Source organism: Cibotium barometz, chromosome 43 (genome assembly GCF_041138505.1).
Source record: "Cibotium barometz isolate CiBa-2024 chromosome 43, ASM4113850v1, whole genome shotgun sequence".
NCBI lineage: Eukaryota > Viridiplantae > Streptophyta > Polypodiopsida > Cyatheales > Cibotiaceae > Cibotium > Cibotium barometz.
Window position 1 is genome coordinate 6,712,668 of NC_141088.1, and position 27,233 is coordinate 6,739,900.

Below are 27,233 nucleotides of genomic sequence, written 5' to 3' on the forward strand. Positions count from 1 at the left end.
ACTCGTTTCTGAATCTCTTTCTTCTACTCAAGCATGTTAACTCAATACAGAGCTTTAGACGGCAGAGAGCTTCCAGGGATTATCTCAATTTTATGATCTGTTGGATAAGGTTTAGGTAAACCAGGAGGTAGGTCTTCTATAAAGTAGTTAGAGAACTTAGAAATAAAAGGATCACGAGACGTGTTTGGTTTAGAGTTAGCCTAAGCACTAAGCTCGTTTTTGACAAGAATAAAAAATATCTTCTTCTTTCTTATAGCTCTTTTAGCTTGAGTATGAGTTAGCCTAAGCACTAAGCTCGTTTTTGACAAGAATAAAAAATATCTTCTTCTTCTTCTTTCTTATAGCTCTTTTAGCTTGAGTATGAGTTAAAAGAGGACCTAAATCACCCTTAGTCTGACACTCAAGTTAAATTTCTTTATCATCTTTCATTAACCATATTGTATGGGTGTCATAATTAATCTAAGGGTTATGTTCATGTCTCCATGGCATTCCTAAAATGACATCAACACCTTGCAAAGGAGCAACTAAAAATGTTATCTTTTTTTTTTCAATAAGTCCATTTCCAACTCTAGATTCTTAACCTCTTTAGTGCAATTGTACTTGGTTACTTGAAATGTAGCTTTCACTTTATAGTTAGAGTACAATGCATCTAGGTTAAGTGCTTTTAATCCCTTTTCGGGGAAACGAAATCATGAGAACTACCATCGTCATGCAAAATAGAAATTTATTTTCTTTTTATTTTTCCTTGAATTCTTAACAAAGCATGAATATGAATCTTACCTTTATCCAAATAATCAAGACCGGAATTACCCTCTTGCTTGAATGAATCATCATCGTCATCTTCAACCATGTTAACACGAGCCATATGTATGCGGCTCTTTTTTTGCCCCTCCTTGTGATATTTGTAACACCTGACAATAGGATTCTTCAACTGGCCATTTGAGGGTTTGTTTTATTAGTATATTTTCTAACATCTCCTTCTACATCTTTACCCTTATGTATCCTAGATTTATCAAAATTGCTCGAAGGAAAAGATGGTTTAAATGACTTTGCATAAGACTTTTCCTACATTCTAGATCCCTAGAAATAGAAGTTTTTGCGTTCAAAATCGAGAGCAAGATCCATAGCAGAATTGAGATTACGAGGATGAAACATATTAACGTCTACCCTAATAGTAAGCTTGTAAATTTTATTCTTTGCTCTCTTTCTTTGACCTTCTTGATCACCTAAACTTGCAAATAAAAAATCCCATAATTTATCAATGTATGCTTGGACATTTTCTTGCTTGACTTGGCACGTAAAGTATCCCATCGTTGACGAGCTTTAGCATTGTATTACGAAGGAAGAAAATGTTTTTTAAACAGTTTATGGAATTCCTTTCGTGTAGTAGGTTGATGCTTGCTCTACTTAAGCACATTTCACCATAAAGCAGCACTTTCAATCAAGTGGTTCCAACAAACACATTTAATCTTGTCTTTTTTGATAACTTTTTACCTGAAAATAATCATCCAGCTAACTGAGCCATGCAATAAGAACTCAAGCGTCTTTCTTCCCACCATAGTTCTGGAAAGTGAATGCCTTTCAGCTAATCCGTGAGTCTTTTTTGCTGAGAACTCGCATGCAAAGTAGCCTTAATAGTGCACCTAACATGATCACTTTCCTCCTTGTTAGAGTTGGAAGAGTCACGCTTCATATATCGTTCTAGCTCACTCTGGTATTTACAATTTGCTCTTGAAGTGCGGCGATTTTCTCTTGCATAGTGGCTTGTGCGGGTAAATTGGCTATTGCAAATAAATAAATAAAGAAAATGTAAATTTATAATGCGGATAAATAACAACCTACCGTTGTCAGGGCACGTGTGTGTGTGTGTGTGTGTGTGTGTGAGAGAGAGAGAGAGAGAGAGAGAGAGAGAGAGAGAGAGAGAGAGAGAGAGAGAGAGAGAGAGAGAAATTCGCCCACACCCGAATTCGTAAATCACCCTCGCCGATTTGTGGAAGGAGAAGCAAATAAAATTTTAAATCTTCTTCTTTGAAAGCTTGAAAATCAAGCTTAATTAATCTTTAATCAAAAGATTAATAGCATGCAAAGAAAAAGAGACTTTCTCTTCTTTTTCCCAAAATTGATTTGAGAGCCCACTATAGCCATCCATTATACAATTCTGACACCTCCACTAGTTTAACAATTTGATAATTTAGCCCATGTCTCCTTCAATTATTTATTCCATCCATACGGTTGGATCATGGAGATGTTAAGAGTTGGGAAAAACCAATTTTCATGAAGAAGGGTAGTTTTTGGTTTATGCAGTGTGGTTTACCACCTTCTCTTAAGAGCCTTGTGGTCGTTCTTCCTAGATCCATAGCTCTGATACCACTGTCATGGATCCACTTCTAGGAAAATAGAGAAAATAGCGACTTGCAAGAAATATATTATTCAACCCAAATAACACATCAAAAACCACAAGTTCAACATATTCAATAATTGAATAAATAACTTGCAAAAATACTTAGCGCATGAAAGCAACACAACAATGGGTATAATGTTCCCCCCTCATGTGTGTGGCCTCTCCCCACACATGAGTATTTACATAATTTTCATTCCAAGAATAGGCCATAGCCTCCAAAAATATTTACATTTCAACCATAATGCACTCACTGCCAATGCAATAATACACCTAATTGTAGTCATAATCTATGTCCTTCGCCTAAGCATAACCCTTTGCAAGCCTTGCCTTGTAGAGATCACACTCTACCATCAACTTTATGCTTAAGCTTCTAAACACGCTTCGTACCAATGGCCTTTTTACCATAAGGCAAATCATCTAAATACCAAGTGTCTTTTTGAGGATTGAATCGTACTCATCTTGCATGGTCTACATCCAATGATCGTTTTCCTATGCTTCTTCAAAGGAAACAAGTTTTTCTTCATTGCATATATTGGCAAAAATGAGACAAAAGAATAAGATGTATGATGAGAACTTGCACGTGTCCTGCTAGGTAATGGAGTAGCTATACTTACACGTATCTTGCAATGTCTACCACACGACATACTCTTGGACACATGTATCCATCATCACTGCATCATCTACAATTGCCTCATCAATAGGCATCAGATCTATGGGTTGAAATTCAACCTGATTTTCAACCATTATGGGTTAATTTGTAGCACCTTTTTAATTCGCTACACATATGGCTGCTCGGCATTGTACAAAGGTAAGAGTGTATCAAAGATGTCCTGTGAGTATACATTTTGTTGTTTTTGCATAAAAGCATGGGTTGAACTGAGTTCTCAACAAATTTTTGTGGCTGGATGGTAGTCTATAACCTTTGCTTTCTAAGCTATATATCCCACAAAAATACATTTCACTACCTCATCATCCAACTTATTTTGCTGTTGCTTAAGCCACAAGAGTATAGCAAGACAACCAAAAACACACAAATGAGCCAAAGAGGGATTCTTGCCACTCCAAGCTTCATAAGGAGTAATTGTATGAAGGCCTTAGTCGGACATCTATTTAGCACGTAAGTGGCACACATAACTGCCTCTAATCCAAAAACATAGGGAATCTATTTAGCACATAAGTGTCTCACACAACTACCTGTGTTAGGACCTTTATAAACACTTGGAGAAGGAATTCTAATTCTCAATCACAAAAATTAGAGCATAACATATATTTGCACAACTTAAAGGCATAATCCTTAATAAACAAAGAGTGGTGACCGTTGACACAAGGTTGGGTTATCTTCATGGGAGGTTTGTTCTTCCTCTTAGCCACACCATTCGGTTAAGGTGTATAAGGTACCGTCCATTGATGTTTTATGGCTCTTTCAACTACATATACATGAAACTCCTTTGACATATACTCCCCTCCTTTGATCTATACGAAGGGTGCCAACTTTACATGTAGACACATTTTCAGTCATAGAAACAATGTATCTAAAGTATGTAAAAACCTCTGACTTTCAATGGATATGCCCAGGTGTGCATGGAGTAGTCATCAATAAAAGTCACAAAGTAGAGGTATCTCCCGATCGATGGTGTCATCATGAGACCACATACATAAGTATAGCTGTAATTTCAAGACAACCCTAACTGATCCATCTTTCTGGAATGATGTCTCTTGCATCTTGCCCAAAATACACCCTTCACATACATGTTTGACACGGGCCTCGAGCTTAAAGTATTAGACATGCTGATCTATCTCACTGACATGCGTACATCATGGACATAAGGGTCATAGTTGTAGTGCACAACACTAAATACCTAATTATCCTGTGCATAGTACACTAATTCTTTCTTTTCAGCACTTGGTGCTAATGTATCAACCATAGCCATGCATGACTCTTTCTTCTTCTCCTTCTCTAGCCCTTTTCTCCATTTATTGATTTAATGGCCTAGCTTATTTACCTTTCTTCTTAGTCTTATCACCCCCCTTCTCGGCATTCTTTCCAGAAGACTAGGATAATTCTACCTTCGACTTATAGCTGCCTTGAGAAAAGGCTTTACCTTTACCCTTATGGACTGGCAAAACAAATACGTGATCTCCCACACAAATGCTTACCTAGATTGCTCTTCTTGCAAGAGCACTGCAACCAACTCATCAAAAGTAAGAGCATTGGGGTTACCCTTCATCGTGAGCCAACACACACATCAATATTTAAAGATTGTTAGCCAACACACACATCAATATTTAAAGATTGTGACATAGCTGCATAGGCCAAGAGCACCTTTGATGTTTAGAAATAATAGTATCACAATGCAAACGACTTTTGTATAAATTTATCGTGAGAGATATAAAAAAGGAGAGCTCAAGTAGCCTTGTCCATGATATGCTGCTATATTAAACTTGGGGTCTTTCTATTCCATTGAGAAACCAAGGCTTCCTCTCTCATGATACAAGGCATATAAAGTCTTTAGAGGCAATGTGTTAGAAAAGAGAACATAGTCTTGGAGGTGTATCACACAAAGGTAGCTCATGGATCTTAGGAGGCATTATGTTGGAGAAGAGAACATAGCCTTGGAGTGGATATCTTTTCCCCTTAAGCCTCTGTTTCTATACCTCCATTCCTTCTTCACACCTTTAGTCCATAAAAAATCCTTATTCAAAATAATCTCTCTCTCTCTCTCTCTCTCTCTCTCTCTCTCTCTCTCTCTCTCTCTCATTTTAGGATACCTTATTACCTTAAGCCTTTGTTTCTATACCTCCATCCTTTCTTCACACCTTCAATTCATAAAAAATCCTGATTCAAAATAAGCCCTCTCTCCCCCCTCCCTCCCTCCCTCTCCCTCTCTCTCTCTCTCTCTCTCTCTCTCTCTCTCTCTCTCTTCACACCTTGTTACCATACCTTATACCCTTAAGCCTCTGTTTTTATACATCCCATCCCTTCTTCACATCTTTAGTCCATAAAAATTCCTCATTCAAAATAACCTCTCTCTCTCTCTCTCTCTCTCTCTCTCTCATATTTATCTACTATTAGCTACAATTCATAACTCCCTCCCTCTCTCTCTTTTCTTGTATTCATCTACTATAAAGAAATTTTTGCTATAGCTCATAACTCTCTCTCTCTCTCTCTCTCTCTCTCTCTCTCTCTCTCTCTCTCTCTCTCTCTAAGGCACACATAAACACAAGAAATCACGAAGTTAGCAAGATATTTTCTCCGTTTGTGTTGCTCACTACTTCCAACTCTTTGTGTGCCCCTTCATTCCTACTTGTGTAATGACATGTTGAGAGGCTTGTGTGTGTGAGAGAGAGAGAGAGAGAGAGAGAGAGAGAGAGAGAGAGTCCCAGAGACTCTCTGGGACTCTCTCTCTCTCTCTCTCTCTCTCTCTCTCTATATATATATATATATATATATATACATATATCGTGTGTGTCTCGGTAAAGTATTTATGCATGCCAAGTTGCCTCTTACATGTAAGAGAAAGGGAAGGGTAGGTATGATTGCCCTTTGACGCAGTAGGCTACCAAGAAAGTGTATTGTTTACATGCATTTAAGCTATTAGTACTGATAGATTATAAGAGAATTGATTTATTACTTAAAAATATATTTCAAATATTATTTATCTAATCTAATCTAATATTGCTAGTATTATTTGAATAATAAATAAATAAATATGTAATAACTCTCACTGTATTCATATAGATATTTATATTCAAGAATCTTTAATAGATTTCTAATTTATATATTCTCCTTAATTATTATTTTAAAAAATATATTTGAAATACTATACATCGAATGCTGTTTGTCTTTTATTAATAGATATATTGGATTATCTCATATATTTTAAAGGTTTTTCTTTATTCTATTGTATGATAAAGTGCCCATTTTTAATACATACCTTTAAGAGATCCCATTACTCTTTAAATTTCAGTCTATGATCTCTAAAGCGATGCACTTTACTTTGTCAATCATGCCTATTTTTTAAATCTAAATTACCAGATTGGCTAAAAAAAGTATCTTACTTTTAACTGGCTGTTTGTTTTATACATTTTGATTGCGAACATACATAGCATAGTATTAGTATCCTGAATAATGGAAAAGAATATGCCTGATTTGTCACTCGTTAAATCAGGCAACCCTTTATTCGAACTCTCTCTCTCTCTCTCTCTCTCTCTCTCACTGTCGCGCGCGCCCACCCATAGATTAAAGGCTCGACTACTGGCTGTTGTCGACGAGGCGGAAGATCTCGAGGAACAATTACCACAGCGCCATGGCAAGTACGGTGGGCCTGGTGCCCATTACCCGCGCGTACCTTGCCAAGTTCTACGACAGGTACCCCTACTCGCCGGCCTGCCAAGACGTCGTCTCCCTCTCCACCTCCCTCCACCACTACTACAAGCGCATGGAGGCTCAGCTACTCCAAAACTCAGGTCTTCCCTTTCTCCCTCCTTCCAAGAAGAAAATGATGTAGACGAGATATGGGATCTACAACTGATTTGGTCAATCGATTCTCCCTTTGATGTGATTTCCCTACAAAGGAAACTAACCGGAGCGATCTACCCCACATGCCATGGGTGGTGTAATTGTAATGTAAATTTGAGCTTCAACATGGGATTAGCGAACTTGCTTGCCAGAGAATACCTTTACATTTTCGTTTTGTGAACATGCAGCAGGGGATGAGGTTGAGTTGGTAGCTGGCCTAGAATTTCTTCCCCCTCACAAGATAGATGAGAACCTTTGGAAAAACCGTGAACAAATTGAAGAAGTATTGGACCTTTTGAAAGAGGCGAACTGGCCTGCTGCTGTAAGCTTATATTCACATGAGCTTGCGTTTATCAAATTGTAATTACCATGCTTTCTTTATGCTAATGCTTTTCTTGGTTATCTCAGTTGCACCATCTTGTGGATCCAAGGCTGCAGGATTTCCAAAGTGTGCTCATTGAGGTTGCCGCAGCATTGATGTCCTTATTGAAGGAAATTGAGGAGTACCAATTTAGAAGTTCTGAAAAAGTCTTTAACATGGGTGAGTGAGCCCTTTACAAGATTTTCTTAGCATTGGTATCACAATGCAGTTTTGGAAAATCAAAACTAAAATGACAGACCTTATTCAATTACACTTTTAAAATGATTGATGTGGATGAGAGCTCTGTTAGGGTTAGCAGGGCAGTTGCTATGGGGGCCTAAAAGGATACATGATGATGAGAGTAGTAAAGAGTGAGTGAGAGATGTGACAAACTGAAATGAGAGGGGCTCAGTTATTGCATGACTCAATAGTACTTTGATTGATAATTGTAAAGCTTCAAAGAGTACAATGCTTTATAGGCTTTTAGAGAGCCTTACCTTTTGACACACCACACATTGAGGCAATGACACATGGCAAGTGCCCATGACATCACTCCTTATCACATAACACCGGCTACAAGAGGTGGTTCACATACTCACATACTCACATACTCACATAACACCGGCTACAAGAGGTGGTTCACATACTCACATACTCACATACTCACATAAGTGAGTGTTTACACACACATATAAGGGTTGTTCACACACGGACACAAGCGGATACACAAACAGGGGTATATGTAAATGATGGATACACACACAAAGACTCCGAATACCCAACAATCCCCCCTTCAGAGAGGTGAAAATAGTGTGACCCTTATGCAAGAAAGGATGCTGCCACCTACCCCATCCACACTGCCTAAGAACTAGACTCACCGTGTGCACCTCTCTTGCCGTGGTCAGGGAGTCTCTTACATAAAAGAAAGAAGGCTCAAAAAGCCCAAGCATAGGACTAGTGCTATTGTTGCGGCAAGATGGGGAGACTAGTGCTATTGTTGCGCTAATCTTGCTGATGTCGTCATTGGGTTCTTCTTCAGTTGTATCGTCCTTTGTAACAAGATTGATACGGTACTTGCTTGCTCTTTCTCCATCTTCTTGAAACAGTTGGTTTCTTTATGTCCTAGCCGATTGCAATATTTGCACCTTAGCCTCTTATTATTTACCTTCCAATTTTGAACTCCTAAAAAAACCTTATCTTACTCAAGGTTGCTGTCGGATGACTCTCTTTCTTTAATCCTCCAATCTTTTTCAATCAACAAAAGCTACCATGTCTTCAAATGTTGTTGAAGCTAAATGTAGGACTTCAAGTGACTGCTGGCCTAGTTTCTTACGCCAGTAGGTGATTCCCCAAGGGTAGGAACAAACACGGAATTCAAGTCATAGACACAAAGAACGTAACACATTTATAGAAGTTTGCTTCCTTATTGGATAGCTTCTTTTGCCAACAAAATTGACAAGTTTTTTCTTGAAAAGACACCCTCACACAATGTTCAACACTTGAGACACACACACGATATTATTTTATTCAATTTTGGGAGACAGCTCGGGCAGAGAACTGTATGCCACACGCATAAAAACATAACACAAAGTTTTATTTTTGGAAGTTTTAAATAGCTTCCTGTCGAGCATGTGTTGATGAAGAACACTCTCTTCAAGCGATGCTTCCAAGGCATTGTGACTTGGAGCCCAAGCATGGATGATGATGATGTTGAACCATTGTATGTCCAAGGCGGTGTTGTGGAAACATTTGATGAAGCATAAAAGTGTGTGAAATCCAAACATGCTTTCTGTCAAATCCCCACGGATCCCCTCGTGATCGATCTCGGTTCGAAACTCGAATCCTGCAAACAAACGAACAAACAAACAACAAGGGGGTGCAGGCTTGACTCACCTCCCAACCATGACAGCCGTGGGTGAGCCCACAGTCTTGGCTGTCCCCACCGAGCCACGAGCTGAGCTAACTAGGTTGACGTACCGACCAATCTCCTCCTCGCGACGTCCCATACCGCCACGAAGCTGCCCTCGTCGCGGGCCTCGAGATTGCTGCCGGCCTCGACTGCATAAAGCAGGTGCATGTCTGCACTAGATCTGGGCTCCAAGACCATAGAGCTCTCACAAACTCGCGAGACTCTCTATAATCCAATAACTAACGTTGGCCACCCTTTTATAGGCTCTTGGCCGGTCATCGGGCGTTCACACTTGGGTGCTCGCCCGTCCATACTTGGATGCGCGCCCGTTAGTATATCCCTAACTCAGCTCGTCAATCAGCCTGCCTAGTTCCAAGCTTCCCCAAGCCTCGAAACTAGTCTTGCATGCGTATAGCACACGATAGATACCCACTGTGCACATGACATACTCCCCTTCCTCTAAGAGCTCACTCCTGAGCTCACTAAAAAGCCAATGTCTCCCATGTAGCGTCCTCCTCAACACGATCCTTCCACTTGATCTTTGTATTCCGTAAGCGTATGACGCAATCTTCGTTCACGAAAGCCAAGAATCTTTTCAGGTTCGTGCGGAACAAATGTCATGTCTTGGACATCTATAATTTCTTGAGGAGTAACTAACTGATCTGCTCCACCCAGTACTTCCTTAAGTCTACTGACATGAAATACAGGATGAACTTTCACATGAGAAGGCAAATCCAATTCATATGCAACTGAACCAATCCGTCGTGTAACACGAAATGGTCCACAGTATCTAGGGGATAATTTCGGAGATCTACCTGTCCGTAAAGTCTCGGAATCTTTCGGAACTCGCAAATACACCATCGTTCCTTCAGAGAACTCTCTAGGTGAACGATGTCTATTAGAATAAAACCTGTCTCGGTCTTGAGCACTTCTAATAGATTCCTTTGCAACTTGTAACATTTCTTGCATATCTTGCAAAAAATTATGTGCTGCATCATGCTGAAGTCCTGAGAATCCTACTGTAACAGGTGATCTTAGTTGAAAACCATACATAAGCATGAAAGGACTAAAACCTGTATTCGTATGCTTAGTACTGTTATATGCAAATTCTAACATAGCAAGATAATCCTCCCATGAACTCTGTCTTTTGGATACATATGCTCGAAGCATATCCTCCAAAATCTGATTCACTCTTTCAGTCTGGCCATCAGATTGAGGATGATCTGAGGAACTCAAATTCAAAGTTGTTTCCAACCTTTCAAAAACAAGTTTTCAAAAATCACTCGTAAACTTAGAGTCCCTATCACTGACTATGTCCTGCGGTAACCCGTACAGTCTAAACAATTGCTTGATAAACTGCCGAGCTAATTGCGTAGCTGTAATAGTCTTCCGGGTCGGTAAAAATCTAGCCATCTTTGTCAAGTGATCTACCACAACCCAAATAGAATCGTGGCCTTAATGTGTTCTTGGCAATCCGGTAATAAAATCCATGGAAATACTTTCCCATTTATTACCTGGGATTTGCAAAGGATGCAACAACCCAGCCTCTCTAAAGCGTTCAGCTTTATTTGCCTGACAAATCTGACACTTGAGAACATAATCTTCTACATACCCTTTCATCTTCGGCCAATAAAAAGTGTGTTTCACTAATGATAGTGCCCTGTGTACCCCAGGGTGTCCAGCAGAAGGGGCGTCCTGACACTCCCTCAGAATCTTGGACCTAATGTCCGGGATCTGTGGTACACAAATTTTGTCATTACGGAATAGCAAACCATTCCGAATCATCCACTGGCCTCCTGCAGCCTGAATGGTAGACTGCTCAGTCACCGAGTCTTGGTCAATCAATGAGCTCCCGTCCTGGATCTTCTGCCAAAATGGACCAAAATAACTATCAGTCTTGCAAAGCCCTCTCAATGACTGAAATAAGTCAGTAGAAATCTCGGTGAACGACAAAGTATTCACCTCTCTAATCCGACTAAGCGCATCTGCAATATTATTCATGGACCCTTTCCGATAACGGATCTCAAAATCAAAATCTTGCATTAACTCTGCCCAACGAGCTTTCCTTCCTCTCAAATCATCCGCATCACACACATACTTGATTGACTGATGATCAGTCAATACCACAAACTTGGAGCCATATAAATAATGTCTCCAAACCTTGAGAGTATGAATCACAGCATAAAGCTCCTTCTCAAGGGTTGGCCAACGAGATTGAGTGTCGTCTAGCTTTTTACTTTCAAAAGCAACCGGTCTACCATCTTGAAATAAAGCAGCCCCGATAGCATAGTCACTGGCATCAGTTTCAAGAACATAAGGCCCAGGCAATGCTAAAATAGGTGCTTCCTTGACGTTATCTTTCAAAAGTCTGAAGGCCATATCCAAATCGTTATTCGAAGTGATAGGCTGATTTGACTTTCGTCCACGACCTTTCAATAAGTCAGTCATCGGTAGTGTGAGCTGAGAGTACTCCCGTACAGATTTTCGAAGAAAAACAACAAAACCGAGAAAAGAACGAAGTTGTTTCACTGTTCGTGGTATAGGCCAGTCCAAAACCTTTTGAACTCGGTCATAGTCAATGCTCAATCACTCTCTAGTGATCTTGTGTCCCAAGTAAATGATGTCGGTCATAAAGAACTCACATTTACTCAATTTAGCATATAGTCGATTCTGTCTTAAAATAGATAAGACAATGAGGTGTCTGACATGATCCTCAAGAGTACGACTATAAATCAAAATATCATCCAGGAACACCACCACAAATTTTTCCAAATGTTCACGAAAAAGATCGTTCATCATTTGTTGGAAAGTGGCTGGAGCATTGGTTAACCCAAAAGGTAATACGAGAAACTCGTAATGGCCATACCTAGTCCGAAAGGCGGTTCTTTCGACATGCCTTTCATGAATACGTATCTGGTGATAGCCAGTACGTAAATCTATCTTCGTGAAATATTTCGCTCCTGCTAACCGGTCAATCAGGTCATCGGATCTAGGGAGAGGATAACGGTTCTTAATTGTCAGCTTGTTCAATCTTTTGTAATCGATACACAGTCTCCAAGTATTGTCCTTCTTTCTCCTAAGCAACACAGGTGCACCCCAAGGTGATTTACTTGGACGGATCTGGCCCATCCTCAAATAATCTTCGAGTTGTTTAGCCAACTCATCTTCCTCGGCTTGGCTCATCCTATAAGGTGGAATACTGACAGGATGAGCACCAGGGATCAAGTCAATACGATGATCTACTGCCCGTTCAGGTGGTAAACCCGATGGCAGTTCCTTAGGAAATACATCTTGAAACGAATCAAGTATCTTCTGTAATTCTTTGCTTTCAAACACACTTAATTCATTCACATCCAAGGAAGGGATGAGAAAAGAAGAAAGTGGAATCAATACACAATGGAAAGCGGTGTACAAAGAAGAATCCATTATATTTCCAAAATCAATTGTATTTACAAGAGGTCCCTGAGAGGGATGAATACAATCACCTAAAATACTATACTTGGTGTCCCTATGCTGGTTATGCGAACTGCCAGGGTCTAACAGAATGTGAATCTTATGGCCATTCACTTCTCCATAAACTCGGAGAAGATCGTGCAAGCCAAAGACTTTAGAATTGAACAGACAATCAGAACAAGTACTAGGGCGAGAAAGTACAGTAATTGACGTACCTGTCAAAGACAACTGGTTAGCTGCCTTTGGCTTGGGTCCTGCGTTTGACTTGGTACCCTTTTGCTTTGGGCACTCGTTACGCATGTGTCCTTTTTCTTCGCAGATAAAACAACGTCCTTCCTTCTTGAGCTTCAAAGTCCGAAGGAGTCGTTTCTTCTTCGCTGGTGTCGAACTTGAATTCTTCGAAGGTTGGTCCGAAGACTTGCCTTCAGTTGTGTTAGCCATAGGTGCGGAGAACTTTCTTTTATGCTTGTTCCCTTGCTCGGTAACGGGTTTCGACTTGGAAGAGACCATCGTATCATCATAGATACGAGTTGAATGGATGGCCTCGTCCAAAGTTTTACATTTGTTATTTTTAACCTGTAATCGGTACGAGTCTGGTAAACCAGCTACGAAAAACCCCAAAAGAGTAGTGGGATCCATCTTTGTAGCTTTTATCTGCAAGTCACGAAACTTCTGGAGGTAGACCTCATAAGTGAGGTGCTGCGAGGTCATGGTCAAAGCTGAAAACCGGGCAACAACATCGTAGTCATCCTCTTTCTTGAGGAATTCTTTCTTGAAAATATCTTCAAATTGTGCCCAAGTCGTTGGCTTAGGGTTCAGTTCCTTCCACCAAAGCAAAGCTTTGCCGGACAGGAAACCTGCTGCTAACTAGATCTTCTTTCCATCATCATATGGATGCAACTGAAAGTGAACTTGCCACTTGTGTAGCCACGTGTCCACGATCTCCTTGGTGCGCTGCTTTTGCTCGCGCCCGAATGGTTCCGGAGTAATATTGGGGCCTAAAGCTGAAGCCAAGGTATCCATTCCCGAGAAAGTAGAGAGGGTAGTGGTCAATAGAGCGATGGAGTTCTGCAAAGCCTGCATCTGGGCTGCGATTTGTGCATGACGTTCCGTCGAAGAAGCTTCGAGAGCTACTTTGAACTCTTGGAAATCTGATTTTGACACAAAATCGTCAAAAAGATCGGCATCGGTACCTTCCGTAGCCGGCAAGCCTTCGCGTTCCACGAGAGGCTCCAACTCTGATTCTTGGGTCGACATCGTGAAGAGGGTACGTAGAGAGAAAATTCGATCTTTGCACAATGAAAGTGCGAGCGAACTTGAGAGCTTGAGAGCTTGAAAACTTGAGAACTTGAGAGATGTGTGGCAAGAAGCCCACTTGAGGGGTTTATAAAGGTTTCCCAAAAGCCAAAAAAAACTCGAAAAGCTAGGCTTAGCTTTTGCTTTAGCTTTTGTGTTTTTTTTTGGAATATATATATATATATATATATATATATATATATATATGGATATATATATTCTCTTTTCTTAAAAAAAATAAAACACCTTGGAAACCTTAGGTTCTTTTAAAACTTTGAAAATTTTAAACTCTAAAAAAACCAAAAGCTAATAAAAACGTAAGCTTTCTTAGTTTTTTTTTTCTTTTCCCCTGGATTCACCCGTCGGGCTGCCATCGTTGACTGTTGACGTCAATACCTCGGCTGCTTTCTTGCCGTCGCCTGCACGCCTGTTGTCGGATGCTGAAATCGGCGTCTTCTGCGCCTACGACAGCCTATGCAAGCATGGCTATATGGCCACGTGGGCCTGGGCGCTGCCTGGGTTGGCTGTGCAGGCCTGGCCTGGGCACCAGCCCGCCTGGGCTAGCCTAAGCGCTGGCCTGCTTGACGTGAGCGCGGGCCTGCCTGGCGTGAGCGCTGGCCTACCCGACTACGCAGGCCTACACGGCCTTAGGCGCCTTCGCATGCTTGGTCAGCTGCAAGTCTAGCTGCTTGCAACACGTCAACCAAAAGCTTATACAACACCTCCCATACTTTGCTCTCTCTCACTCGTTCGTTTAACGAAAAGCATCATGCTTTTTTTTTCTTTTTTTTTTCTGTTTTCTCTCACTGCAGGTTATGCGACTGCACAACATCTTTCCTCTTCTTTGCAAAAGCATTCAACCCTATTACACTACCATCTCCCATCAACATGGGGTTCTTTGATGAAGAAAAAACACATACCAAATCTGAAAACTGCAGTATGCACAGAAAAAACAGCAAGCTTTTTTAACACATACCGTTCTTTGACCTCTTCTTCTCTACCCACCGACTTGCTCGTTCACGAGGTATGCTCTGATACCACTGTCAAATCCCCACGGATCCCCTCGTGATCGATCTCGGTTCGAAACTTGAATCGTGCAAACAAACGAACAAACAAACAACAAGGGGGTGCAGGCTTGACTCACCTCCCAACCATGACAGCCGTGGGCGAGCCCACAGTCTTGGCTGTCCCCACCGAGCCACGAGCTGAGCTAACTAGGTTGACGTTCCGACCAATCTCCTCCTCGCGACGTCCCATACCGCCACGAAGCTGCCCTCGCGGGCCTCGAGATTGCTGCCGGCCTCGGCTGCATAAAGCAGGTGCACGTTTGCACTAGATCCGGGCTCCAAGACCATAGAGCTCTCACAAACTCGCGAGACTCTCTATAATCCAATAACTAACCTTGGCCACCCTTTTATAGGCTCTTGGCCGGTCATCGGGCGTCCACACTTGGGTGCCCGCCCGTCCATACTTGGGTGCCCGTCTGTTAGTATATCCCTAACTCAGCTCGTCAATCAGCCTGCCTAGTTCCAAGCTTCCCCAAGCCTCGAAACTAGTCTTGCATGCGTATGGCACACGATAGATACCCACTGTGCACATGACATACGAGCCCACAGTCTTGGCTGTCCCCACCGAGCCACGAGCTGAGCTAACTAGGTTGACGTACCGACCAATCTCCTCCTCGCGACGTCCCATACCGCCACGAAGCTGCCCTCGCGGGCCTCGAGATTGCTGCCGGCCTCGGTTGCATAAAGCAGGTGCACGTCTGCGCTAGATCCGGGCTCCAAGACCATAGAGCTCTCACAAACTCGCGAGACTCTCTATAATCCAATAACTAACCTTGGCCACCCTTTTATAGGCTCTTGGCCGGTCATCGGGCGTCCACACTTGGGTGCCCGCCCGTCCATACTTGGGTGCCCGCCCGTTAGTATATCCCTAACTCAGCTCGTCAATCAGCCTGCCTAGTTCCAAGCTTTCCCAAGCCTCGAAACTAGTCTTGCATGTGTGTAGCACACGATAGATACCCACTGTGCACATGACACTTTCCCCATGTAAACAACCTCTGTTAGAGTCTTCACTGTTACGACCCTGTGTTTTTTCCTCTGGACAACAAGCAGGTGGGCACGAGCACGGGATGGACAGTGTGAACAGGCATCAGTTGGATATGAAAAGGAAACTCATATGTGTGGCCAGCCCAAGTGTGAAAGGGGACAAAAGGGAGTTTTTAAGTTCATAAGGTTTTTAAAACCTTTGATGACTTAAAAATATTATTTTTGAAGTATGCGTTTTTGCTATGTTGCTTTTGGCGTTTTTGAGAAAGCGAATCGCCTCTTTATAAAGCAAAGGGTGGCGGAGCTGAAGGAGCGTTGGTCGATGTGTGGAGTCGTCAGGCAAGTCGCCGGGAGAGTCAACGTGTGGCACAAGCGGGTGCATCACCTTGCGTAGGGCTGCGAGCAACCAGTTGACTGTACATGAGGAGGTCCAGGCGGCTGTGCAGCCAAGGGTGACTAGGCGGCGACTGTAGCCAGTCGGACAGCCAGGCGGGTGCAGGCGAGCTGCATGTGTGGAAGCAACCAGCGCAGGTCTCTCTCTCTCTTTTTTGGAAAGGGGCGGCCACAGAACGTTTGACTCTTGGAAGGAGGCGAGCTGAAGGAGGCGCCGAGGGGCTAACAGCCGAGAGGTTTCTCTGAAGAGGGCTTATCTTGCTCAGTTAGAGAGGGATTTGTACCAGTTGTTTATGAGTCAGGACTCAGGCGAGGCATGGAGACTATTCCATGAGCATTCACCATCACCAGCCATTACCTCCACATGGATTTGGGGTGAGTATGCAGCATCCCTGTACACAGCACCAGGACAGCCGCCCCTGCCAGACCCATCGGAGCCATGCCCAGAGACGTGTGCTTTCTTTACTGCTGAGATGGTAAGGAAAGCTATTGATAGGATGAGGACTGGGAGAGCATATGATCATGATGGTTTGGTAGCAGAGCACTTTATTCATGCCAGAGATATGCTTGCAGAGCTTATTGCTATGATGTTTAACCGAGCCATGTGTGAGGGTTTTCCTGAGACTTGGAATATGTCCACGATTGTGCCTATCTTCAAGTCAGGGGATCCCATGCTTCCTGGGAATTATCGTACCATCATGATTGGTCACACATTGGCTAGATTATATACATCTATTCTTGAGCAGGAGTTGAGTAGATGGGCAGAGAGAGAGGGCATACGTGCATCAGGGCAGGCAGGGTTCAGGAGAGGTTTCTCCACTCTTGACTATATCTTGACACTCAGAGCTATTATTGAGGAGGGCAGATTATATGGCAGGAGGATTTATTGTTGCTTTGTGGATTTCCGCAAAGCTTTTGACATAGTACCGAGAGCCAGACTGATGCGCAGACTACAGGAGATGGGAGTGCCCACAGAGCTGATTTGGGGAATCATGGCTTTATACAGGACAGTTGTGGGGCAAGTACGTACTACCCAAGGTATATCTGAGATGGTTCACTCCACTATTGGGGTGAAACAGGGCTGCCCCCTTTCCCCCACCTTATTTGGGATGTATGTGGATGAGGTTTCGGACTATGTAGAGCGGGAGGGTGACAGAGGAGCACACATGGATTCCGCTGTTATTGTATGCTGATGATATTGTGCTGATCTCAGATTCTCCAGAGGGGATGCAGCGTCATTTGGATGCATTGCACATGTTTGCAGAGGACAGTGGATTGTCTGTTAACCTCGGTAAAACCAAGGTGATGGTGTTTAACACCACAGCACAGTGGGTTAGGAGGTCAATGCCTACCTTTACATATGGTCAGGAGACAATGGAGTATACAGATGCATATACTTACCTTGGTGTGGTTTTTAGTGGCCCACTATTTTCCTTGAGGAGAGCAGATTGACCAGAGCTTATGCAGCATTGGAGTATACAGATGCATATACTTACCTTGGTGTGGTTTTTAGTGGCCCACTATTTTCCTTGAGGAGAGCAGCGGAGACCAGATTGACCAGAGCTTATGCAGCATTGGGGAGACTAGAGAGGATGTGTTCTCGCAGGTTCAGTTTCAGGAACCTCGAACAAAGCTCTGGCTCTTTGACACTTTGGTCACTTCAGCCATGCTATATGGAGTGGAGATATGGGGACCCTCAGTGGATCACCACAGCCGAGCTGGTAGCACTGATGGATGGAGACGTATGGAGAGGTCCTTGGTTTCTATGATTTCCCGGATGATTAGGGCCAAGGCCTCCGTACCACATGATATTATCCGTGCAGAGATGGCTGCCCCCCCATTGGTAGTAGAGGCACTCACTCGATCAGTCTCCTTTATACATAGCACTTGGGCTCTCCCTAGAGACAGATATGCTCGCTTAGCCCTGGAGTCTTCACGACAGTTGGCATCATAGGGAGACGGATCATGTTGGTATGCACAGATGACAGCTTGGTTCCAATTGCATGGCTTTAGTATGGACAGGCTACCTCCATTTCAGTACTCCCTGGATGCACCCTCCCTCTCTCTCACACGGGCAGAGATTACCAAAGACTTGACTCAGCTGGACACTAGGAGGACATGGATACAGCCGACACACGAGCTTGGTATGAAGATGGCTTTCTATAGAGATCATCTTCTCTAGCTCACGGAGGATGGGTTTGTGATTAGACCCAGCTACATGGATACTTATCTTTCTCATGGGGTACGGTGTGCTATTGGTCAGATGCGCACATCCTCACACCAGCTAGAGATTGAGACTGGCAGATTCAGAGGAGTACCAGCTGAGGCCAGGATTTGTCAGCTGTGCCAGATGGGGCCAGAGACAGAGTTACATTACATATGTCACTGTCCAGTATATTATGAGATACGAGGCCGTTTTCACTGCCTGTTCAGAGAGGGCTTTGGACCACTTTCTAGAGTCATGAGATACCAAGATCAGAGATGCCTCGGATTGTACTTGCTGGAGCTGCGTAGACATAGAGAGGGTCTCCTGAGAGGGAGGGAATCAGAGAGGGAGAGACACCTACAGAGGCAGATTACAGACTTCTTTCGACCAGAGATTGAGCAGTCAGGTCAGCAGGCATTGTAGCTAGCCCCAGAGTACAGCCGCACCAGAGGTACACTGATTGATCGGGCTATAGAGCTGGGGCGGTCCAGGCGCCCCAAGATGAGAGGCCCATCTCGACACCGGCGGAGACTACAACAGAGGATCAGGACCATACTAGCACGGCATGGGAGACGTCCAGTCAGAGTACTCACCATGGAGGACATCTTTGGATAGTGATGTGTATGATGCTTACCTTTGTTGCTGGAGTTTTCCTCCCAGATGTTATCCATTAGGAGCTCTTGGTACCGTACTTTTCCTCATAGTTGTTTCAGTTTCAGTTAGTTGTTTAGTTGTTTTTAGCTTTCCTTACACAGACATTGTATCAGATCCACCAATTGTTGTAACCTTTTTGGTCTCATAGGTCATTTTGGCCTTTTGAAGATGTTAATATATCATTTCATTTCATTTCATTTTCTCTCTCTCTCTCTCTCTCTCTCTCTCTCTCTCTCGGCGAGTAAGAGGGACTATAGGTGACACCAAATTGAGAGTGAAGTATCTTCTCTTCGCGAGTAGAGGAGTATGATGGAAGCAGGGGTGGAGACTAGAGATCAGTTTCTCTCTCTCTCTCTCTCTCTCTCTCTCTCTCTCTCTCTCTCTCAGTGGATTATAGGCCTTGGTGCGTGGATTTTGTTCTCTCTCTCATCGTGGACTGTAGGCCTTGTTTACGAGATTGGGAAACAGAGGATCAAGTTAAGATGCACAGCATGATGTTCTTGGAAGAGATGTGTGTTGCTCTTCATCTTGGACTTATGTGTATTCAAGGATTGCTTGACACGTCCTCTATCTTTCTCTGTCTCTAGGTTTTGGCAATCGTGATTTGATGGTATAACTGTCATGGAAAACAGGACATTGGTTTTTCAAGAGGAAACAGGACTTTTGTATTGAGGAAACAGGCCTATGGTTTATGGATATAGGTCTTTGGTTTCATGTGGAATGCATGTCTTTGGATTCATGTGAAGAGGTTATAGTTTTCTCGAGGTTACATGCAAGTTGTGGCTACAGGGAAGGATATATGGTATGGTACATCCCTACTGCTGTTTGGGAAAGGGTTTGAGGGATCCATGGTAGCGATGGAGAAGACCTTTTCAAGCAGGGAGGTGTTGTACAGGTGTGCCTTCTCTATGGAATGCTTTGCTGTAATAACGAGAGTTCTCTTTTGAAAGTCTTGGGTGAAACTATAAGGGATCCTATTGGTGGAGGATTCTACAAGTGGTACTTTGTACTCAAATTTAATCACGTAAAGAAATACCACAAGGGGCGCCACTGCGTTTTGGGGCCAACCGGTGTCCTTGTATTATTTGCAGGAGGACTCTAGTACCCCTTGTTTGTTTTCTTTTCCAGGTCCCCATGGGTGATGAAGTGTTTTTTGTGTGAGTGTTTGTTTCACCGCCCATCAAGTTTATGAAGGCCGGTTTCATGGTTCCATTGCCGGGATATCGTTGACTTTCTCAAGGAGGCGAGCCCGTGGTTGTCACATCAAAAGCTTCAACATGTGGAAACTGGAAAGGAAGTACAGGAGACACTGCAGGATTGTGTGTATTTGCTTGTATGAGGAGAAGAGCAAAAGCTAAAGATGAAGCTAAGGAGAAAAGACACCAAGGACAGGAAGTAGTCAGCCAGGAACAAGAAAGCAGTTGAAGTGTTATGGTGCAAGAGATGGGTTGAAGGCTATGGCTTTTGACACCTTGTCATTGGTGGTATCTTCACAGAGGCTTCATGGGTTCGGAAGGCAGCTTCTTTCTATGTTTAGTAGTGGTGATCTACTATGCTTCATTGGGGACTTGTGCTTACCGCTTGCGTGGAGTGCAAGCAGATTTTTGGGTGCCTGTGGATGTATTAGATGAGGCTTAGATGGAAGTTGATGTAACACGCGGAAGCTCTGGGTAGTCTTCTTTCAGCCCTAAACACTCTTGGAAACCTTCTGATGCCAAAAACGCACCATCTGATGCAAAAACGCAGGTAGAGAGAGAGTAGAGAGAGAGAGAGTAAGACGTGCTGGAATTTCAGTATATACTATGGTACAAAAAGGTACATTTCTTTGCAGCCCTTGGCTGCCTCCTTGAAAAAGGTGATAACACACCAAAACTGCCCTAGACTAGGACTCCTAATGACTCATACCCCTAGTGTTTAAATATTCATTAAAATCTTGGATGCTTGCAGCCGCCTTTTCCAGGTACAGCCGACTCCATTTGTTCAGCCGACAGTCCCCTTATCTTGCAGCCGACATCCTTCTGGTCTTCAGTTCGCTCTCCACGCCTGTCTCCAGTCTACACTGCCCAAGGTGCTCTGTGCTCTGTGCTCCATCTTCCTGGTTCTTCTACTGGGTTCATACTCTTTATCTAGTTGCCTCTTCTGGATCTAGCCTTGAGAAGGTCCATGGCATTGCTGATGCACATGACAGTTGAGGAACTTGATGAGGTTCTTATTCCAGAGCAGATACTGGCACATAAGGAAAGAAAGGTACAAGGTAAAGTTTCCTGTCTCTATCTTGTGAAGTTTAAAGAACTATTCACCGATGGATGCGAAGTGGATGGAGGAGGGTGACTTAGCAGATTCACCTCAGGTATTGGAGCTTTATCTTGATGCCTTTGAGTTGGAGCCGACTCTTGCGACGGCTAATTCAGGTTCAGCAGAGCATGGGTCTGGAGCATTGCCTGATGCTCAAGAGGGGGGTAGCACCTTCGCTCCCTTGTTATAGACAGGCTTACTTGTCATCTAGGAGTCGCTTGGTGACATCTTTGTATTCACTCGAAGGTACTGAGGCTGACAGTACATCTGCTTATGGGACTTCTATGATATTGTGTACTAGTCACATGAGATGGTAAAGTTGGGTTTGGTTCATAGTCGGCCGCACCATGAACTATAAGTGCAACTATGGATGGTTTTTGCCTTTGGAACTAAGGTATGACTGAGGAAGATTGGGACATTGATCTTTGTCATATGGTTCTGGCTGTTCTTGACCATAGGATCGGTCAATTGGATATTGAGATGATGCTATTTGTGGAGTTGGTCTCCTTTGGAATGGCATAGTTTGGTTGAGCTCAAAGGCTGCGGCAACCTTAGCTAACACTTCGAGACTCTATGGAGAGCATAAATCTTGCGAGCAGTCCTAGAGTTGGTTTGGTTCATATACGGATTGAACTCTATCTGTGCATGCATTTATACACTTTTTGAGGTATTATTGTATTCTGGTACCCATTGAGAATACATGGGTAATACTTTGGATGTGTCAGGATGAGATGCATGTATATTGGTATGATACATCAGTACTTTATTATGTTCATGGATGCATCACTGAGTGTGGCTCCTATGTGATGGCCATAAGTAGAGTGGGTAAAGCATCAAGAGGGACATATGTGGGAAGTACTTAGTGGATGTATAGTTTAGATGCATTGAGTGCTTTCATATGCTCATCTTGTACCTCCAGTCGTGGATCCTGCAGGGATATCCATGGGTGTAAGGCTTGCGATCAACCCTGAGACTGTTATTTTGGAGTAGGTAGAGCATCTTCAGGAGCATATTGTTTGCGAATGCATATATGTGTCATGCATATGTTTGTCATATGTAGAATGATGCATGGTTTTGTTTTTGGCTAACTGTAACATGCGGAAGCTTCGGGGGCGATCGGTAACTTAAATTGCGACGGAATTAACGCACAAAACTGAATGAAGATAGCGAGAGAGGGAGAGGAGAGGACACAGTATTGGGTCCTAAATACCCTCTGTAGGGCCCCCACCACGAATGGTGTATTTGCTTTATTAGAATGATGTAAATCTGAAAAGAAAATATAGAAATCTTGACCTTTCTTGGCTGAGAAATCTCTACCCTTTGTTGGGTTTTATGCTGTGTATGCACCCAGAGGAGTGCTAGTGATCATCAGTAGGTTACTGGGGCACTTTTTACTTCAGTTAGTGAAGGTTTTTTCCCCCAGTTTAGTTCAGTTTCACTTATATGCAGTTTATAAGTGTTTTGGTCCACCCGGCACATTTATGGCCGGACATGTGAACACTTATCCTTTAGGGGTCACTATCATGTGGCTTGTACTTCACTTTTTCTATCATTGAGATATACAGCAGTCGTGTTCACTCCCTCTCCTTGGTTTTGCACGCCTGTTTGCTTTCTGTAAACCCTAACCCTAACCCTGTTTAGTCTTCATTTGGTATCAGAGCTTTGAAGCTCTACACTACCTGCCCGTACACATTCTGCGCCGCCTTCAGCAGAGCATTGAAGCTCTGTATAGCTGCTGCCCGTACAGTAAACGCAGCCTTCAAGTACTGTACCTGCCCGTACAGTAAGCGCTGCCTTCAGTACCCCGTACTGTACCTGCATATAGTTGACAGCAGCTGGCGTGTACCTGCTCGCCCAGCACCGTACAGGCGACCTGCAGTATTTGGCATTCTGTACTTGTCCGTACCAGTTCGCCGCCTTCAGCCCCACTGTGCGCCGCCTTCAGCAACACTTCTGCGCCACCTGCCCGTGTCGAGTCGCCTCCAGTTGGCCTTCAGCCCGTACACCTGTGCGCCGTCAGATATACTCTGCGTATGCTGCCGGTACCTGGTTGCCCTCAGTCGGGTACTGCATTTGTCAGTCGTCGCCTACAACTATTGTGAGCGCCACCTTCAGCGCCGACTGTACCTTCACAGTACTGTGGTCGCCTCAGTATCCGTACTGTACCTGCTTGCTTACAGAGGACTGGTTTCGTATAGTACCTGCACAGTACAACAGTCTACGAGTACAACAATCAACTCACATCTCAGCTGGTAAGCATTACAGGTTTTGAGTTTTTGGGCATTTTTATTTTCTCTGTGAAAATATACAGGCACAACAGGCAGATTTTCTAGCAAAGAAAATATACAGGTTTTTTGCACAGTTTGGGTGCAGCAAATTTGGGCATTTTTGGGGCATTTTGGCATTGTGTACGCCATTTGCTGCTCTACTCAGTCATTGGTGCATTGAGCTGCACATTCAGAGGATTGAGAGTGCAGGCAGATTTGGGTGAACTGTATTCAGTGGAGTACAGTTGTTATCAGGGTTTTTTGCTATTGGGTTTTTTGGTAAACAGGTACAACATTGTGCGTAAAGCATAATGGCAAATCAACAGCAAAGTGATGTATTCACATATTTGTCTAAGGAAGACAAATTGGATGGCACGAACTACTCCTTGTGGAGTTTTATGCTGAAAAATGTGCTTGTGGCAAAAGGTCTTTGGGATTTTGTTAGTGGTGATGAACCACGTCCAGGTCCATTGGCTCCAGAGACTCCTCCCCAAGGGGGTGCTCGTGGACGAGGACAACAGGTACAGGCTCCAGGACAACCAATGCCTGTTCAGAGAACAAATGCTCAAAAGACATGGGATGCCAGGGATGCACAAGCTTTGTCACTCATTGCATTGTCAGTTCAGAGGTCTATTATACCTCATATCTGTTCATCAGCTGGCTCTTCTCAGAATGCATGGGTGACTTTGGAGCAGATGTATGCTGCTCGTAATGAGGCTAGGATCTCATTTTTTAAAAGAGAGCTGGAAAATCAGAAAATGAACGAAGGAGATGATATGTCTAGCCACTTAAACAAGCTGCAGGATTTGAGAGAGCAACTCATCAATGTGGATGAGATTATTCCTGAGACACAGCTTGTGTCCACCATCTTGCACTCTTTGCCAAGATCTTACTTGGCTTTCCATACCTCTTTGAACCTCAGCATGAGGAATGCTGTTGAACCCCTCAAGTATCAGGAACTTGTTGCTCTCTTACTACAAGAGGAGCAAATGAGGAAGAATATGAATATGAACACAAATGCTGAACAAGCATTTACTACAGGTCAAAAGGGGAAAGGAAAAACTCAGCCAAAGAGTGCAAATCAAAACTCAGGTGATGGTGGTTCTTCACAGGATACCAAGAAAGGTGATGGACAGCCCAAGAAGAAGGGCAAATGTCATTACTGTAAGAAGCCAGGTCACTACATCACGGAATGTAGGAAGAGGATTGCCAAAGAGAAGGCAAAGGAAGCTGGGATGTCAGTTAATGATACTCCTAAAGCTCCTCCAGAGACTGCTTCTTTTGTTGAGGACAGGGATTACTGTTTTTTTACATGCAGCTATGATGCCTCTTGGTCTTCACAGGCACTCAGTTTGACAGAACATGCATGTACTTGGTATTTTGATAGTGGTGCCTCAAAACATATCACATCTCGCAGGGATTTGTTTAGTCATGTTGGCCCTGCCCCTGTTGGCAAAACTGTTCAGTGTGCCAACAATGCTTCATATCCAGTTTGTGGCATTGGGGAGATTCAGCTTACAACCATTGATGGCTCCATTCTCCGCCTTACAGATGCCTTATATGTACCAGGGATAAAGAAGAATTTGTTGTCCATTTCTTCTTTGGCACATTGTGGAATGCAAGTCCACTTTGATGATGATAAATGCATGGTCAGAGACAAAGCAAATGCCTTGACCTTGATGCTTACTGGTACATTATGTCATGGACTTTATGAGTTGGATGCATTTCAGCCAGTGGATCAGTCTGCTTATCATGCATTCACTCTTACTCCAGCTATGGTTGATGCGGAGTTATGGCATGCTCGTATGGGGCATGTAAATTTTGGTAGTCTTATGCTTATGCAGCGACATAATATGTTTACAGATCTACCTCTCATGGAGAAGCCTCCAGATCACATTTGTGAAGGATGTATTTTGGGAAAAATGCACAGGTTTTCCTTTCCACGTGATCAGGCTCTAAGAGCAACTGCAAAGTTGCAACTTATACATAGTGATCTTTGTGGTCCCATGCAGACGAAGTCATTAGGTGGTTGCTTTTATTTTGCAACATTTATTGATGACTTCTCTCGTATATGCTGGGTCTATGCTTTGACACAGAAATCACAGGTATATGATGCATTTTTGGCCTTTGTAGCACTTGCTGAGACAGAGTCAGGATGCAAGGTGAAGACTCTCCGTTCTGACCGAGGGGGGGAATATATGTCACATGTGCTGAATTCCTTTCTTGGGAGTAGAGGTATAAAACATCAATATACTACTCCTTACACTCCACAGCAGAATGGGGTTGCAGAAAGGAAAAATCGGTCACTCATGGAGATGGCCAGATGTATGCTAAAGGCAAAAAGACTACCACATATCTTTTGGGTGGAAGCAGTAATGTGTGCTTGTCATATTTTGAATCGATGTCCCACAAAGGCATTGGTTTCTATTACTCCTTTTGAGGCTTGGCATGGCCGCAAGCCTTCTGTATCGCATTTTCGTATCTTTGGGTGTCTTGCATATGCACACATACCCAAAGAGTTGAGGAGGAAGCTTGATGATAAAGCCACAAAATGCATTTTTGTTGGGTATAGCCGTGAGAGCAAGGGCTACAGGTTATATGACCCACTATCCAGGAAGATATTCATCAGTCGGGATGTAATTTTTGATGAAAAATCAGAAATATCCATGGCTGGTTATGAGGCAAATCAGGCTGTAAATGATGTGTTTGAAGGTCTACTACCCATGGAGTTTCATTCCACAGTTGGTGATCCAACTCATGAGGGTACTGGACAGCCAACAAATGATGTAAATGGTGCAGAAATTCAGCAGCCAAATGAGCCAGAAGCTGAACCAAATTTGGGACAGCAGGCACCACAGGTCAGACATATACCTAGATGGTATTTGAGGACATTACAGGACAGCCATTTAGAGGGTCCTCTTGCTGGTCGTACTCGTAGGGAGACAAGGACCAATGAGCATGCACACATCATGGATTTGAATCTGGTTATGGCAGCCAGTTTACAGGATGATGATGAGCCTGATTCGTATGTGGATGCACGAGATAATGTGCATTGGAACAAAGCCATGCAGGATGAGATTGATTCTATTAAAAAGAATCAAACATGGGATTTGGTTGATCTGCCCAAAGGCAAGAAAGCCATTGGTACTAAATGGGTCTACAAGTTGAAAAGACATGCAGATGGATCCATTGACAGGTACAAAGCCCGTCTAGTTGCAAAGGGCTATGCACAGAAGAAGGGCATTGATTATGAGGAGGCATTTGCTCCTACATCCCGTATGTCGACACTTAGGTGTGTCATTGCATTGGCTGCACATCGTGGTTGGGTTGTTCATCAGTTGGACATAAAGACTGCATTCCTACATGGGGTCCTCGAGGAGGAAGTTTATGTATTTCAGCCCATGGGATTTGCAGAACATGGTCATGAG

General features: G+C 43.3%; 1 protein-coding gene across 6 annotated transcripts in view; it reads left to right on the top strand.

Moving 5' to 3' along the window:
- The first annotated feature begins 6,542 nt into the window (after window positions 1-6,542).
- LOC147613476 (retinal-binding protein) overlaps window positions 6,543-27,233 on the top strand; it is a 196,775-nt gene continuing 176,084 nt past the window's right edge. For 2 of the 6 annotated variants that reach the window (XM_086781411.1, XM_086781413.1), the window contains exons 1-3: window positions 6,543-6,868; window positions 7,112-7,242; window positions 7,329-7,461. In XM_086781411.1, coding sequence (XP_086637537.1) covers window positions 6,709-6,868; window positions 7,112-7,242; window positions 7,329-7,461 — 424 coding nt within the window. In that variant the 5' untranslated portion in view covers window positions 6,543-6,708. Of the gene's footprint in view, window positions 6,869-7,108; window positions 7,243-7,328; window positions 7,462-27,233 lie in introns of all 6 variants that reach the window. The other 4 variants (XM_086781410.1, XM_086781415.1, XM_086781412.1 and 1 more) reach the window with 3 other exon arrangements.